Here is a 17,576-nt window from a genome sequence, read left to right as displayed (position 1 = left end):
TGGAACTCCCTACCTCCACCCATTAGGGCAGCCCCCTCCTTCAACATCTTCAAGAAGGCCTTCAAAATTCCCCTTTTACTCTGGCCTACTACCCCTCACAAGTGCTCTAAACCCACAGCTGAACTCTGGTCCCCTACCTTTCGTGTCCTTACCATTCCCTCTAGATTGTAAGCCTTTGGGCAGGGTCCTCCTCCTTTTGTGTCCTACCTGATCATGCACCTCCCTTACTGTGAACCCATGCTATGCATCTGAGTGAACCTAACTTGCCTAACCTCCATGCTCCCCTCCAGTGACTAAGCATTACCTTGTACTCATACTGTGCTGCATGATCTGGTCTTTCTTGTATTCATGTATTGTCATTTTGCTGTATGTCACCCCTAAATATTGTCTGTAACCTAAACTAATGTCCAGCGCTGCGTAATATGTTGGCACTTTATAAATACAATAAAAAGCTAGTTGCATATGGGCCACTGTGTCCTTTTTCCAGTTACTTGAAAATATATGTAATTTGGGAGTGTGAGTTGCCTTCTAACAATGTTGTTGGTGGGCAGATTCTTCTAGTTAGACTAGGGGATTGTGGCCAACCTGTAACAGTGTCGGAGCAGTATGGAGATGTGTGGCAGAGTGCAGAAAAAGCACCCTTCCCCCAAAAAAAACATTAACCCCCCCCCCCCAAAAAAAAAAACAACCCAGTAATAAAACTATGCAAGTATGCCAGTTGCATTATTAACATAATGGACAGAAAATGTGTATTTCTAGTGATAGCTTGCATGCCATAATTTGTTCCAAAAGTGCAATAATCCTTTAAGAATAACTAGAAGAATAATGAAGTCATAAGCCAGTTACAGTACTTATATGCAGAATCCAAACACACATGCTCTTTGCAAGTTCCATGCCCCTCTAAAATGAAGCTTTGATAATAGCCTTCCTCGAATTTGAGATACCTGTAGAAAGATTACTATCTGAGCTTCTACTAGCAGAAGCTGGGATGGGACAGGCAGCAGTGAGATTCCTGCCGTGTGCTCTGAACAACTGAACAGCAACATCCCCACTCTCATGCTGCTTGATTTCAGCACAGAGGTCTGGCAGTTGCAGGGGTAAGAGATTAAATATACATCAGGAAAATATTGCATGCTACGTTCTGCCTGCTCTGATGTGCCACTCATAGTATTTCTTCTCAAGTGCTTAATATTAAATCTGACTTTGCTACACTGGCCCAAGCCAGACGGCTTAAAATGCAAAGATAGTGACTCTGTTTAGTCATTGCAAACATTACATCACTTGCAAGCATCTCTACTCTAAGCCACTGCATTTTCTACATTCTGAATAAACTGACACTGGTTCAGCCCCTGTTTTATATACAGTACATTGCAATAGAGATACACCTTCATTGCATATTATTGAAGAATGTCTAACCTATTAAAAAATGAACATTAGAATATTTCATGTAAAAATGCAGTGTGTGAAACTTTACAAACTCCCAGATTTAGTCATCAGTCAGAGAATTATAAATGCTTGAAATGAAATTACAACTTGATTAGCCCCGAAAAAAAAAAGAAAATTTTAAGATGAAAGCTCCTAATTACAGAACAAATGTAATATTTGAACTGTCAGTGTGGTGTTTTAGAAAAGATCTATGACATTGTGAGATGATTTACCCAGACTCCTCTACTGCTGTGCCACAAAATAGCTTGCATCCTCCCTCTCCGCATGCCATGACAGCATGTATGGAACTCAGAGGGAAGGTAGAGGTGAAAGATGACAAATACCGAACGTAAAAGGATGGCAATTGTACAGCATGTCTGCAGGTGATTTTTGTCTTGGACATTTTAGTGCTTTATGGCTAATATTTTAAGTCTAACAATTTCTATTACAATGGCTTTCATAAGTAAATCTAGGTGTAAAAAATGTTTCCCAAAGCATTCGGTGTAGATTGTAATCATGCAATAATTGGCCATATAGGGCCATTCAGAATGAGCATTGTTTTGAGAGCAAACCATAATGGATGTAAATAACAATATCCAACACTATTATCTGCAACTAATGACAACTAGATATAAAAAAACCCAACCATATGATTATCTTTGATCCCGTTAATATGGTGGCACATTATCAACTTACATTAGGCTTTACAAAGGCTAAAAAACAATGTTCACGGCACTAGTTTAATGTAATTCAAACCATTCATATGCAAATTTTTATGCTGCTTGCAATTATCTCTATTTTTTATTTTATTTAAACTATAATCATAAGAGCAATAATTGTAGCAAAACTTCACACCGAGAGCCACCGATAATTTATATCCTATGACTAAGTGCAAATGTGCTGTTTTCTTTTACTTGGCCTGCATATACTGTACTAGATTATAGTAGTATTATGATAGCATAGAAGACAAAGACTTCCGCAGTGACTGTAGGTCTGGTTTGTGAAGGTTCTCTAGGTATGGGGAATACCAGACAAAAGTACAGAAACTAAGCAATCTAGCAAAACTGTCAGCAAATTAGGCTGCAAAAGTTGTCAAATCTCACTTGGGTCATAGCAGACCACAGTGATACATGCCCAAAGATTACAGAATTGGTAGTCAACCGTGAGAATGAAGTGTAATAACTCAAAGAAACCCTTGATTACATGGTTCCTTCACTGTAAGCATATGCATGTGCCCACAACTGTAGAACAGCTATTTTAATTACCTAATCCTTGCTGGGTCTACTATATCCCAGGTGAGAGTTGTAACATTTTTATTAAATCCAGATCAGTTTTGCTTAATCACCTAGGTCCTCCATTTTTCTCCAGCCTTCTAGGGCACTTCTTATATATTAAGCAGAGTAGAGAAGGAAGGTCCGCACCAATGTCTCCACAATCCATACATTTATTCAGGACATATCCAGATACAATAGAAAGCATATATATTAAGCACTATGCAACTAACTATGGAATTCACAAGCAAGAAGTATTATATATTAAGTCCCGTGTGATTAACTATGGGACTCACAAGCAAGAGGTGGTTTCTGAGCTGTGCAGTTCTCATGGGTCTCCTGCATGGGTCACTATAAGCATGGAGTTAACGCCCCCCCACCCCCCGGTGAAATTTTGATAGCTCCCCCCCTTCTAATTCATGGTTAACCCCATGGCCTGGGAGCTTATTTTCCAGGGGTCATATATCAAGTGTGGCCACCATGATCCCCTCCTATGCCAGTGTGCCCATCATGACTCCCTTTGTCCATACCAAGTGAGGCCACAACAATATCCGTTATGGAGGGTGGGCCCATATTGGAAAGGAGAGAAGGTGGGTAGTTGAGCCCCCTCAGGCCTGGGCACCGCTGTAGCTGTTGAAGCTGCTCCTATAAGTTCTAGACAAGCAATTTGGAAACTACGACAAATACCAATACCTTGCATTTTGCTAGCTAAATCAGACCTTTTTTCAATAATGTATAAAAATCACTTCCCTACTATGTGAAAGTCCATTTGTCAAATCACATGATGATCTGCTGATATCTAACCCCCCCCCCCACCCCCCATCTGCATTCCCCTTCCAGATACTTTTTCATGCCACCCAGCTAGAAAACATTTCTGGGGAGAACATTACACACATAGGGCTTGATTCACAAAGCCGTGCAAACTGTTTAGCACGGGTGTGCTAAACCGTTAGCACGTGAAGTACCGTTCGCGGACTTTTGCGCTCGCAATTTGCCGCGATTCGCACAAAAGTCTGCGAACGGCACTTCACGTGCTAACTGTTTAGCACACCCGTGCTAAACAGTTTGCACGGCTTTGTGAATCAAGCCCATATTCTTCATACATGTGTAAGCCTCATACACCCAAGTCACCGAGTCACCACCAGACTGATTGCTGGCCAAAGCATCGGGGGGCATTGTGGGCTGCTATACACGTGCTAGATTCTCGGCCAAGCTTGTCAGTATCTGCTGTCTCTGTCCTGTAGCGTGTGTACACAGCATTATTTTGACTTTACTCTCAGGATGGTCAGCTATTTGAAAAATGTAGTTCTATGGTGAAGGTTTTTAGTAGACTGACAGGAGCGCCAGGTCAGTAGTTGGTTATTGCTAGTCATGATTCAATGATTTTGGAGCTTCTGTGACACCAATTCAAGCATAGGGAACATTGTGTTGTTTTACTGTTAGCCAGAGCCAGGATTGAACTTTGTTTGATTGAAATTTGTTTGCAGTTCCACTGGAGTCCTGAGCTATTTATTGACTGAGTTCTAAAACTTCCCCCTTTCCCTTACATATGACAGATGAAGATAACAACTCAATTGTATCTATACCAGGTGCTTTAAGATTAAATTGTCTCTTATATTACTGGGAGAGGGTAACTTAATGTGGATGCATTTCCCTTCTTTTTCTTTATTGTGTTTATTATTACTGCTACTATTACTGTTTTATCCTTTATAAATGAGTGTTGGCAAGCAAGCGTAATTGTGTGGTATGAAGCATCTGGTATGAAGCTGTCTACAAGGCAGATGTCTAGCAATAAAAACTCTTCAGACCAGCTACAATGGTCAGCGACAGTGGCAGGAGAAAACATATACACACCTGGTCTGCTCTTGTGTTTTCACAGACAAATATTTCATACACCATAGCAAACTCTGGGGCATTATCATTCACATCGAGGACCTTGATATGCACAGGAACACGGCTGATTTCCTTAGGATTATCTGTAATAAACATACAAGAAAACTGACTGTGTAACATAGTGGTATGGGGTGAACTGCACAGAGACCTGAAGACAGCTGCTAAGTGCTTCATTTTGGAAAAGATCTTTTTTTTCACTGTGCCTGTGAGTCTTTGAATCTGACAATCAAACGCCTAATTAGAAGAACACAAGCTGTGTATCACCAATTTTCAAGCTTTTTTCCCAAGCAGAAAATTGAAGCCACTGAGTGATTGTAGCTTGACATCATACTTATAAAGAGAAGAAATAAAGCAAATACATATATATTATAGAGAGTACACCTCATATTTTTGAAAATATTATATTTTTGTATGGCACAACACTGAAGATGTGACACTGTGATACAATACATTGTAGATTATTATTAGTAGTTTGTTGTAGTAGCTGTCCCATCAAAATAACTAAACACACAGTAATTAATGTCTAAACTACTGGCAACTAAAGTAAGTAAGTGATGAATTTCACAATTGTGCCTACAGTGTCAATATTTTGTGAGCCCACCGTTAGTCTCCAGCACTGCCTCATCTCTCTTGGGCATGGAGATCACTAAAGCTTCACAGGTTGCCACTGGATCCTCTTGCAGTCCTCCATGGCAAGATAAAGAAGCTGGCAGACATTAGAGACCTTGTGCTCCTCCACCTTCAATTTGATGATGCCCCACAGATGCTCAATAGAGTTTAGGTCGGGAGACATGCTTTACTCTCAGTTTCTTTACTATGGCAGTAGTCATCTTGGAGGTGTGTTTTGGGTTGTTATGATGTTGGAATACTGCCCTGTGGCCCAGTTTCAGATCATGCTCTGCTTCAGTATTTCACAGTGCATGTTGGCATTCATGGTTCCCTTAGTTAACTTTAACTGCACAGTGCCGCCAGCACTGATGCAGCCACAAATCATTACACTCCCACCACCATGCTTGACTGTAGGCAAGACACACTTGTTTTTTCACTCCTTACCATCTGAACCAAATAATTTTACCTTCTATGTATTTTTTTCTTGTTACTGACCCCTGTGGGTAGGGTCTAATTCAGTGCACTCCCTCCTTCCCCTGTATGTGTTTGTCAGCATGCACACAGCTTATGGTGGTGTATGTGCATGGTGCACATGCACACATAACGTTAGCTCCCTTGTGCGATTGGTAAGATGCACTGTCTATCCCAGGAGAGGACGTCAGGATGTGTGCTCCTAATCCATTGATAGGTTTGATGCAATGAATGTGTTTGCATGTCTGCTCTATGCATGTTACAGGGCCAGAGTTAGGACACCTATGTTTACCTGGGTACTTCTGCGCAGTATAGGTGACTAAGCATAAGAATGCATTCTTCTGTGAACTAAAACCCCGGCTTTTAACTTAGCTGTAGGGATAACAGTTGTGCCTGGATGAGTGAATCTGTGAATGCATTTGTTTGAACATTTGCATGTGAGAGTGCGAAGGGTTAATAGATTTTTGCTGTTTTCTAGCCACACCCCCTTCAGCACCTCCCTTTCCTTAATAACTTATATAATGTCCTAACTAGAGGCGATGTGCCTGGATACAGGGCCGGCCCGCTCATGAGGCGGGGTGAAACTTTTGCCTCAGGCGGCAAATTTCCAGGGGCGGCATCCGCCCGTCCGTGCGGGGAGCCGGCCGCCGAGCTGGAGAGGTAGCTGGCAGGACGGGGGTATTGGGCCTAGCGGCGGAGAGAGGGGGTCGGACCCCCCCCTCCCTCGCCTGGGTCCCCCGTCCTCCGCTCCCCTCCAGCCTTACATAGAAGCAGCTGCTATTTGTAAGAGGCACGGGCGGGGAGGACTCACCTCTTCCTCGATCCAGCGTACGCTCCACTGACGTCACTTCCTGCAACGCTGCAGGAAGTGATGTCAGTGGAGCGCACGCTGGGAAGAGGTGAGTCCTCCCCGCCCGTGCGTCTTACAAATAGCGGCTGCTTCTTCTATGTAAGGCTGGAGGGGAGCGCAGTTCGGGGGACCCCGCCGCTAGGCCCAATACCCCCATCCTGCCAGCTACCCCTGAGGCAAAAAATTTTTTGCCTCAGGCGGCAAAAAGTCTAGGGCCGGCCCTGCCTGGATATATGTATTTTTTTTATTTAAATAATTTTACCTTGGTCTCTTCAGACCACAGGACATGGTTCCAGTAATCCATGTCCTTAGCCTGCATGTCTTCAGCAAACAGTCTGCAGGCTTTCTTGTGCATTATCTTTAGAAGAGGCTTCCTTCTAGGATGACAGCCTTGTAGACCAGTTTGGTGCAGTGTGCGGCGTATGGTCTGAGCACTGACAGGCTGACCCCCCCCCCCCCCCCCCATCCCTTCAACCTCTGCAGCAATGCTGCCAGCACTCATACATCTATTTGCAAATCACAACCTCTAGATATGAAGTTAAGCTTGTGTGCTCAACCTATTTGGTTGACCATGGCAAGCCCTGTTTTAAGTTGAAACTGTCCTGTTAAACCGCTGTATGGTCTTGGACATTGTGCTCAGTTTCATGGGGTTGGCAGTCTTCTTATAGCCTAGGCCATCTTTACGTAGAGCAACAATTCCTTTTTTTAATAACCTAAGAAAGTTTTTTGCCATGAGGTGCCATATTGAACTTTCAATGACTAGTATGAGAGAGTTGGACAGTGATAACACCAAACTTAGTAACATGATCCCTAGGAGAAAAAATGTCTAACTGGGCAGAATTTTTACATTCTTCAGTTAGTGGTGTACTCACTTTTGTTGCCAGAGGCTTAGACATTAATGGCTGTGTGTTGAGTTATTTTGATGGGACAGCATCATTACATTCATATACAAGCTGTACACTTTACGTTGTATCAACATGTCATATATTCAGTGAAAAGATATATTAATATATTTACAAAAATGTGAAAGGTGTGCTTACATTTGTGAGATACTGTATAAATATGTATATGCACATAGCTACAACGTGATTCCATCAAATTGAAACACACTGAAACACATTAGATGCATTTTGCTGACATTGTTTCCAAGGAGTGCAGTAGTAGAGCAGATATATTTACCAATACAGGCACTTAAAATAATCCCCAGCAGTCCTGTGTTAGATATTGATTGGAATTCTGTTTCCGTGTATTGACTGGCCATTGTGGGAAGAATTATGGTAAATTATATTACTGAACTATGTGCTTGCATGTTTATGCATCAGTGGGGCCACCCTGTAGTTCTTTTTCCCAGTGACTGCAGGATGCTGTATTTGCTTGATCATAATCATACCTGGTGGGAACTTGGCTCTTGCAATCTCTCAGCATGCAGGCTTCTACCATAAGTTCTAATACAGCCATTAGATTCTAAGGTACTTAAAATAAATGTATTTCTATTCAGAAGCACACATTTGTATATTCCCCTGAGATGCAGGGCTTTATGCAATGTACACAACATTAAATTCTGTTAGGTCACCATGATGCTCTTTTCATCTGATGTTGACATCTACACCCAGGTACTATAATTTGACTAAAAAATGTTTGCTTTTCTCTTGCAGAGCTGTCTAACCATTCTATAGGAGATTGCTTTTAAGGCTCACTCATGGGATGCTAAGAAAAAAAATGTTCAATGTTCCATGGGTCATCCCCAATCCATTTCGGATAAGACGTCAACCACCATCTTCTGAAACACCTCATTATTTCCTTTACTGAGCAAAGTTGAAGTACATGCAGACACCTCTACAGGTGCATACACACTGTTGTTGGATGTCGCCCGTCGGGCATCAGGACCTGATCCCCGACGGGCAACACCACTGGGCCGAGCTGCGCACAAGCGTGTCAGCTGATTAGCTGATGCCACACTGTGTTGCTATCTGGGTGGGGGGGGGAGCGGCGCATGCGTGGCATCACAAGGCAGCAGGGGAGTGGCACAAACAATGGGATCAGCAGGAGACTGGCATTGCCGAGGGTGAGTAGATCTGCCTGGCGGATAAGTCCCAGGCTGCCATAAACATGCCTGATTATTGCCTGAGGCAGTCGTTATTGGCAGCCTTAGCTGACTGAAGTGTGTTACGTCCCAGTGCTTTATGCTATACAGCATTTTCCATTATTTAAGAGCTGTAAAAAAATGAGGTTATGCAAAGCTTTAATTTTATGCATATTATATTATGGATAAGCAACTTCTCTTTAACATGGCTAGTCAAGCTGGCAACTTGATTGTTAAGATAGCAATAAACATAAAACGCTGATCTGCAAGTGATAGGGCAGAATAAAACAATGGATGTGTACAGTCAGCAGAGTAACCCCTAGACACCACATAGCAATGTCTGCCCAAATAGGGCTTTCTTAGACCTGTGGTGAGTTATTCACTAGTCAGCTGCTCCAATGCACCAGCTAGGGGGCATGCTAGAGCTCAGCATGGGCAGTGGAAAGGCAGGCCCGGTACTGAGTAAAATATGAGCCGGCCACAGCCATGCTCAGATGTGACATGATGCCCTTTTTTGGGTAACTGGGTACCCCCATCAGGTGCCAAAGGTGCTTAGTGCTGTCGGATCAAAATATTCGGCCTATGTGTTCCTTTAGGTTGAATTCTGTGCAGGCTAATGGTTGCTGCTGTATGATAGAACATTGGCTGGCCATAGGGACAGGTGTCTCACTCATAATTAAGTTATTTTCTAAGATATCACTGCACCATTATGTTATTGCATCCGGAGTTAGGGTACATAAACAAGTTAGCGTCATTCCATTTTCTCTATGTACATTAGTTCTCATTGGATAGTCTGTGTGCAATAGTGAGCACTTCCTATGGTCAGCAATGGTCAATATAACCCTCTTGGTAAGAAACAGAAAGGTAAGTTCTGTCTTGATACTTTGTAGTACTTGAAACAAAAGTATCATATCACATCTTAAGATTAAAAGTGAAACCTGACGGTGATCAGTATTTGACCACCAACTGCCAGGTAGCCAATAGCGAAAGCAGCAGCTATTGAAAAGAGAAAGCCTGTTTATAATATTATATTTTTTGTTGTTGTCAGGTTACACTTCCCGAACCGCACCGGCGCATTGGGCATACACCGATGATAGACTTCTGGATCGGATGGTCCGCCGTGAAGTGCAGTAGCCACACCCCCTCTGGTGATTCGGTTGGGCATTCTCGGTGTGGATGCTCTATTGGCATTCAGGGAATCAGGGCAAATGCACTTTTCGGTGTCCTGTGTCCTGACGAGCTGAATATTTTAGCAAAACCGGTCGACACGTCATTGGCAGTCAGCAGAACTCTCTCATGCAACAAAAAAGAGTATCCTCTCATCTTGCTTTGAAAGCCTGTGGGTCCTGCTCGGTGGGCAACTATCCAACATCTGCTGCATTGCAAAGAGGCCCTACCGACAGGCACAGGAATATGTAAGCTCCTTTTCAGCTTTATCTACCCACAAGTGAACTTATTTGCCTCATATTGGGACTGCATACCAGTTCATATTGAGACTCATTATCACTCCTATGGATGTTTAACTATTGCTGGGCATGTTTGACTGTGTCTCTGCATTTAAGATTCGCCTGCCTGTAATATAGTTTGCACATTTGTCAGCTAAGTGCTCCTCCTGCAACAACATTGAACTGTGTTGACTATACACAACTGGCTTTCTCAACCTCTGTTGTGCAAGTTTTGAGCCACGCGGCCTGCATTATGCTGTGGCTATGCTGACTACATCATCTTGCTTTATCTTTGAATGCATCCTGGAGTTGATTTATGCCATCCTTGTGGACTGATATTATTACGTGTTTTGTTACCAATTATTGCATCATAACACTGCCCGTTATCCAAGGACTTTTGTGCTATAGCTTGTGGATATTTTCCACTTTGTCCTACCGACTGCCTTGACACTCAGACCCACCACTACCTACCTTTTATTGATTTTATTGTGATGATTAATAATAAATATTTTTGATATTGTTTTTCCCTCATGGCTCATTCAGTTGTGTTCAGGTAGAGATGGGTTATGTTTTTTCTTGCATATAATATTATACTTCACAACTTGTATCATCACAATGAACACTTACTGCACTCAAAAGCTTGTTTTGTGAATTGATACCTAAATAATATGTGATTACTGGATGCCTGACTGTTTTCCAAACTTCAATGACAATCTGTCCTAGATAGTCTTCAAGATTGCATTTTTAAAGCCTGTGCAGCTGCCAATAACAGATCCTCATGTGTAATTGTGTCTGCCTTTCACATTGACTTCATAGTTGCTACTAATTACATTAACTTTAATCTTGCTCTGGGTGACTTCCAGCAAAGACGGCAAGGCATTTGTGTGAGTCCTGCCTGGGAATATAGTAGCGTTCAATTAGTAAATGGTTGTTGTTACAGAATAGATTTGATTATCCGACCAAACTCATCATGCATGGGCACAATCACACTACATTAAATAATCATTTTACGTTTTATCTCAGCTATTTAATGGAAAACACACAAAATGCTAATAAATTGTTTTCTGCTGCTGTGTCTGGTTTATTGTGTTTGGATTTTGCGTCTGCTCCTTATTTCCCAGTAACAGAAGCTTTTGAACAGTAATTAACATTCAGCGGATCTAGCCATACTGTCCACTGTTTCCCAGAGCTTGTTTCAGCACCAGCTCAGCAAGAACCCACTTCATCATTACAACAGGGACAATGGTGGTATTTAGAATCGACTTACTGATCTCCGTCGCTATCACTGTAATATTGTGCCACATCAACGACTCACGATCCAGAGGTTTGGATGTAAAGATTGATCCATTTCCTGAATCAATGTTGAATATCCTATCCATGTCTGTGTGTCGATCCACGGAATACCTAAAAACAAAGCCCATGATTAATAAATGCCGTCCTTTATCTCCCCCCCCCCCCCCCCCGCTGCCCAGAATGTGTTAACAGCATTAATACAGAAGATTGAATCAGAAATGACATTTAGAAATAGCTGCTTTTTGAAAATAGCAGCAAAAAAGAGCATACAATTACTTAAAAAGCTTGCAATGTCACTACATTGTTAAGAGCAACGTTTTAGTATCAGGAAATATCTAACGCTATAAATGTCAAAACATTTTTAATAAAACCTCAGCTTCATAACAACAAGTTCTTGGATAATCCTCCTCTGCCTGAAGCTTAAATCAGAAGAATTTTTTACATTCACAGCAAGCTGTCCTCACAGACTGTGCTGTTCCAGCTCCGTCCTTTAAAGAACATGACTGCTATATAAAGAGGTTGTAAAGAAGAATTCCACCAAGGAGCACAAGAAACATTAGGGATACATGAAGTTCTGTGAAATAAGATTTATGCACACTTTTGTTGTAGTGAAGCCATTGTGTTATATTGATGGAGATTTATTTTTTCTCATTCAATTGCTCATAAATGGAGAAGCAGCACAGCATATTAATCCCATTCAATACTTTATTACTGAGTGCAAAGCATACAAACTTACTAATTATTTGGAGGCGCAGCTGCAGTGTGGCTTCCAAATCTAGAAAAATACATGGGGGATAATGTTGATGTGTAAATAAGAATATAGCTATAAATGCTGGTCATGATGGACATGGAGCTCTCATCTTTCTTATGTCCTCCTTGTGAGAAAGGCCTAAAGTGACGCAGAAGCTCTGAGTTCCAGAATATACTGACCTACTTGACTTAAAGAGAAACCATAACCAAGAATTGAACTTCATCCTAATCAGTAGCTGATACCCCGTTTTAGATATGAAATCTATTCCTTTTCACAAACTAATCATGAGGGGCGCTGTTTGGCTGATATTGTGGTGAAACCCCTCTCACAAGAAACTCTGAGGACCATGGTCCTGGCAGTTTCCTGTCTGTGAACCTTGTTGCATTGTGGGAAATAGATGTTTACAGCTTTTTCCAACTGCCAAAAAGCAAGCAGCAGCTACATTGCCTGCCAGCAGTAAAAATATCACCATGTGATAAATGTCAGAATGTAAATCAGGTATTTAAAAGATTTTACAATGGGCAAACACTGACTAAATCATTTATACATATTTATTGTAAAAACGAAGCACTTTTTTATTACATTATTTTCACTGGAATTCCTCTTTAAAGCAGTTTTTCATCAGAGAATTTAGAACATACTCAGTGTAAATGCAAAGCACGCACAAAATACTGCACTAAAAAGTGACAGTGAAATACGTCAAACACAGGCTATAACCATGGTTATGAAATACCAGCCATTCTCATATCTGCAAGTTGCTTGACACATTCACCAGTTCTCAGAACTCAGAAGCGATAAAGTTGAAATGTTGGCAAGCCCACACTAGAGTTGTCTAAGTGTACATTCCTTCTCCCCCCCATTTACGTAAATATTTGAGTTTGGTCAAGCTGGGTGTACAGGCTAATGATGTGGATGGAAGACATATACTTTTGGATGATTATTAGAATTAGGGATAGTTAATGAGATGCAAATAATTTTGAGCTGATGTTTGCTTATGCAAATGTTGTATGTAAATGTATGCAGCTTGAAAATTAACCAATCAAATCTTGCTAAGGTAAAATGCTATTGGTCCATCTTCAAGCTGCATAAATAATTTACATAATCCTGCACCAACTCGACATTATTTGCATCTCATTGCCCATCCTTAGTTAGGATTATACCTCCATAGCCATGGTCCCCAGTGCTGGACAGGACCTACTCAATATCAGATTTGTTTCCTGTCAAGATACCCATTTGATGATGTGTCTCAAACAGTCATGTTCATTCATAGGAAATGTGATGAGTAGTACCTTTGTTTCAAGCTCCTATACTGGAGATGAATTTCTGACATCCCCTGAAACTCTTGCTGTAGTCATCATGCCCAGACACTTCTCCACATGCTACCACTGACAACTTTTGATTAAAGTTGGCTGTGGCTATACACATATTAATTTTCTTTATCCATTTAATCAATCTGACCAAATCAGCTGGAAGTTTTTTGCCCTAAACACACCTGAATGATCAGGTTTTAACCAATGTTAAGCAGTAAACCGATTGAATTTTTTTGGGGACATATTAAAAAATCCACATATATCGGGCTATAAATTGATCCTTAAAGGGAACCCAAGGTAAGAGACATATGGGGGCTGACATATTTTATTCTTTTCAACAATGTACATTGCCTGGCTGTTCTGCTGATCCTCTGCCTCTAACACTTTTTGCCATAGACCCTGAACTAGCAAGCAGATCACATGCTTCAAGCTGAAGTCTGACTGGATTAGCTGCATGCTTATTTCAGGTGTGTGTTTCAGACATAACTGCAGCCAAACCGATCAGTAGGACTGCGAGGCAACTGGTATTGTTATAAAGGCAGGGCCGGTTCGCTCATGAAGCAAGGTGAAATATTTGCATCAGGTGGCAGAGATTACAGGGGCAGCATTTTTGTACTTTGTTTACACTAACAGCATGTAGTCAGAGTAGGAAGAGAACGAGACTCACAGACTCAAGCCAGCCAGTGTGCTATTGTGCTGAGCTGCAGCATGTCATGTGAGAACATTAATTGAAGCAGAGTAAATTGTCGGGTGCTGCGCGATCATTCCAAATCGGGTGGGAGCGCATCCTCACAAGTGCGCCTCAGGCAGCAAAAAGTTTAGAACTGGCCCTGTATAAAGGAAATAAATATGGCAGCCTCCACTTGTCTCTCACCTTGATTTCCCTTCAATCATATTTCAGCAGTTGCTTTGAAGCAAATGCTGGGTTATAGCTCAGCGGGTAGGTTGAGTTCATACCATATAGACTTGGCCATTCCTCCTGTCTGCCTGTAGGACTAGAAGCCTGCCACAGCACCAATAAAGAAACCAGTTTACAGTGAAGTGGGACAGATGGGCTATGGCTATGCAGGAGAGGAGGTCGGCTTGCGCTTAGTTGTGACTGTGAAAATGTTGTTTTGGTGACTGACGTGGTGCTTTCAAGAGAAGGAGCACAGAATCAGAATGACCTGTCAGATTCACTGATGACTAATAGTGAAGGTATGGTAACATATCAATAGAGGGAGGGTTCTGTGTGAAAGTAGGGTTAGGCTTAGTTATAGTAAAATATCGTCCAATATTTCTGGTGGCAGAATGGTGGCTTAGTGGATAGCACTCTTGCCTTGGTGGGTCCCCGGTTGGAATTCCACCAGTCAGGTCAACATCTGCAAATAGTTAGGATGTTCTCCCCGTGTCTGCGTGGGTTTCCTTCAAGCACTTCATTTTCCTCCCACATCCCAAAAACATACAGGTAAGTTAATTAGCTTCCCCCTAAAATTGGCCCTGGAGTACGATACATATACTACATAGACATATGACTATGGTAGGGATTAGAACATGAGCTCCTCCGCAGGTACAGTTAGTGACAAGAATATATAGACTGTGTAAAGCGCTGCAGAAGATGTCAGAGCTATATAAATACTAAATAATAATAATAAAATTACTATATAAATTAAGTAGTAGAATATAGGTAATTTTACTGATATTATACTATCGGCTTTTCATGCACCCTTTTCAACAGATGCCTTTATTAAATGTATGCCCCCCAACCACCTGCAATGTGTAGTGGGTACAAGGTGTAAGACCTCCCCCTAAACCAGCCACAATGGCTTTATCTAGCTGAAGCCCAGTCCTAACCAGTCACTTTAAGTATAGCAAAAATAAGAAGAGTATGGTAATGGTTCTTGGCTCTCTGTTTATAGTCTGCTGTAATTAAAATGAGTAGTGTTTATGGCCTCAAATGGTCTCATGCTGCATAGAAAATTGCTTGCCAGGACTTGGGCTACACAATTAGACCAGGGCTACACAATTAGACCAAGGCTACACAACAGCAATGAATATTTACTGTGTACAACTAAACAGTGCTTAGTGTATGCTCAGTGATCACTGAGGGGTTAAAAGGTGCATACCGCACAAATAGGCAAGATAGTCAGAATTATCTTGATTAGACTTCAACCGATTTTTCATGATTTTTAATTGTTAACAGAGATCAGCATGTACTGAAAAGTAATCAAGTGCAGATGGAAATCATGACTGCACTGAATGGCAGAGCAGTTGTTTTGCATTGGATAGAGCATCGCAAAATCATTCATCTGCGTATAACAGTATCTGATTAACACAGGAGGCTGCTGTAAGGAAGCACCTCTGATTGGTATTTCAGGGTGGAGTATCAATTGCCCGTCAAATCAGCCCTTTATCTGACAGTATATTGCCACCCTGACTCTGTGCTACATCTGTGGCTGCAAATCTGACCAATATATAGAAATCAGCTCAAGCATTCAGTCTTTACATAAAAACCTTTGACTACAATGACAAACACATTTTGTAATCTTATATAGGAATAATTATATATGGGGTTTTTAATTTTTTAAAGCTCTTCAAAGAATGACTACTAATAGTAGGCACACTTGACACAACAGTTAAAGAATAATGCAACAGCTTTCAAAAACAGTAAGATCCGATAATTGTGCAAATAGCTACCATTATGCATATATTCATAACAGTAAAGCACTAGCTGTGAAAAGCTGCTTAAAATGAAACATTTGGGTCCATGTTGAATGATTTATGCTGGACTGATGCTGATGCTGTACTGTACGATTCTGTAATATCAGTGTCTCCATAGTTTCCTTCCTACGGAAACCAAGCATTGTAGACGCTACTTCTGATACTTCTGTGACTGGAGATAGAGGAGATAGGGTACAATAAGAGGCTGCTGTAATGTGAGACTGGACGCATTAACTGCGATAAGCCTTCCACTAAACGGAAAAGAAAATCACTAATGGGTCAAGGAGAAGTGATAAACATAAAGCAAGCATTCGTAGTTTATGCCGCTGCTGCAACTGTGTATAAAGTGTATTATACTGAAATTAAAAAGCAATCACAGTTACATTGCAAAGGACATCCTTCAAACGTCTATTATCAAGTGGCTGAGAATATTCCATGCTTCAGTCCACATTTAAAAACAATGTTCAGTTTTGTAAGTGAATGTACACAAGACATAATCACTATTTGTCACATCGGAATTTACTAAGGCTGACTTCACACTACACCCCAGCCCCACTGTGGACAGTTACTGGGGATCCGAAGTATGATTTGCCGTGTCCCTCCACCTCTGTTGGTGCCCACGAGAAAATTGTGCAAGACACATCTTGTTTAAAAGGGTGTCCGCTATAACAGTGGGCGCAGGGACCACCCGCTGTGCGATTTGTGGCTATAAGGGGTGTTAAGGCTTAAGCTTGCGACTAACGGTCCAATTTCTAGCAAAAAATCGTTCGGGCGATCAGAAATTCTGATCGGATGAAAAATCGTTCACTACACCATCAACTAACCAATCATTGCTTCCTATCTATCATGACCAACAAAAAAATTCAAATTTTGGTTCGACGAAAATTCAATCGGATGATTGTTTTTATTATCATTCATTATTGATTTTGCCCATCAACTGAGATTATTTACAACCAAAAAAAGATTTTTCGCTAGAAATTGTACCTTTAGTGGCCACCTTTAAGCTTCTCCAGTGTTAGAGAACTTTGGATGACAGAAGTGATCCCACAAACATGACTTGGCTTTATTTAAAGAAGAACGTTAGCAAACAGGCAACCACAATGCAATGAGGCTCCCACACTGTGACGTCAGAGCCTAGGTGTTGACACCACACCGTAAAAGGGGTTTCACCACAATATCAGCTATACAGATGTCCCTGATGATCGGGTCAAGAAAAGGTAAAGATTTCTCATTGGAAAAGGGGGAATCAGCTACTGATTGGGATTAAGTTCAATCCCTGGTTAACGTCCCTCTATAAGTAGTATGTGATTGATTTTAGAGTATAGCAATGTAGTGGAAACATTAGTGAATAGGCAGTCATGTGATACAATCATATACATGCGCTCTCAGGAGACTGTACTGGGATTCTTTTTTTAAAAAGTACGTGTAGGTGTATTCACGTGGGTGCATATGCACAAATAGCTATTCCCTAATCT

The 17,576-nt window shown here is 41.4% G+C and overlaps 1 protein-coding gene across 1 annotated transcript in view; it reads right to left on the bottom strand.

Annotated features, from left to right (window-relative positions):
- LOC137518635 (cadherin-6-like) overlaps nt 1-17,576 on the bottom strand; it is a 510,593-nt gene that overhangs the window by 36,128 nt on the left and 456,889 nt on the right. Inside the window, exons 9-10 of the mRNA XM_068236737.1 lie at nt 11,315-11,451; nt 4,551-4,672 (exon numbers count right to left, since the gene is read on the bottom strand). Of these exons, the coding sequence (XP_068092838.1) occupies nt 4,551-4,672; nt 11,315-11,451 (259 nt within the window). The remainder of the gene's footprint in view (nt 1-4,550; nt 4,673-11,314; nt 11,452-17,576) is intronic.

Source organism: Hyperolius riggenbachi, chromosome 5, assembly GCF_040937935.1.
Source record: "Hyperolius riggenbachi isolate aHypRig1 chromosome 5, aHypRig1.pri, whole genome shotgun sequence".
Classification (NCBI taxonomy): Eukaryota; Metazoa; Chordata; class Amphibia; order Anura; family Hyperoliidae; genus Hyperolius; species Hyperolius riggenbachi.
This window is presented reverse-complemented; position numbering and strand designations above follow the sequence as displayed.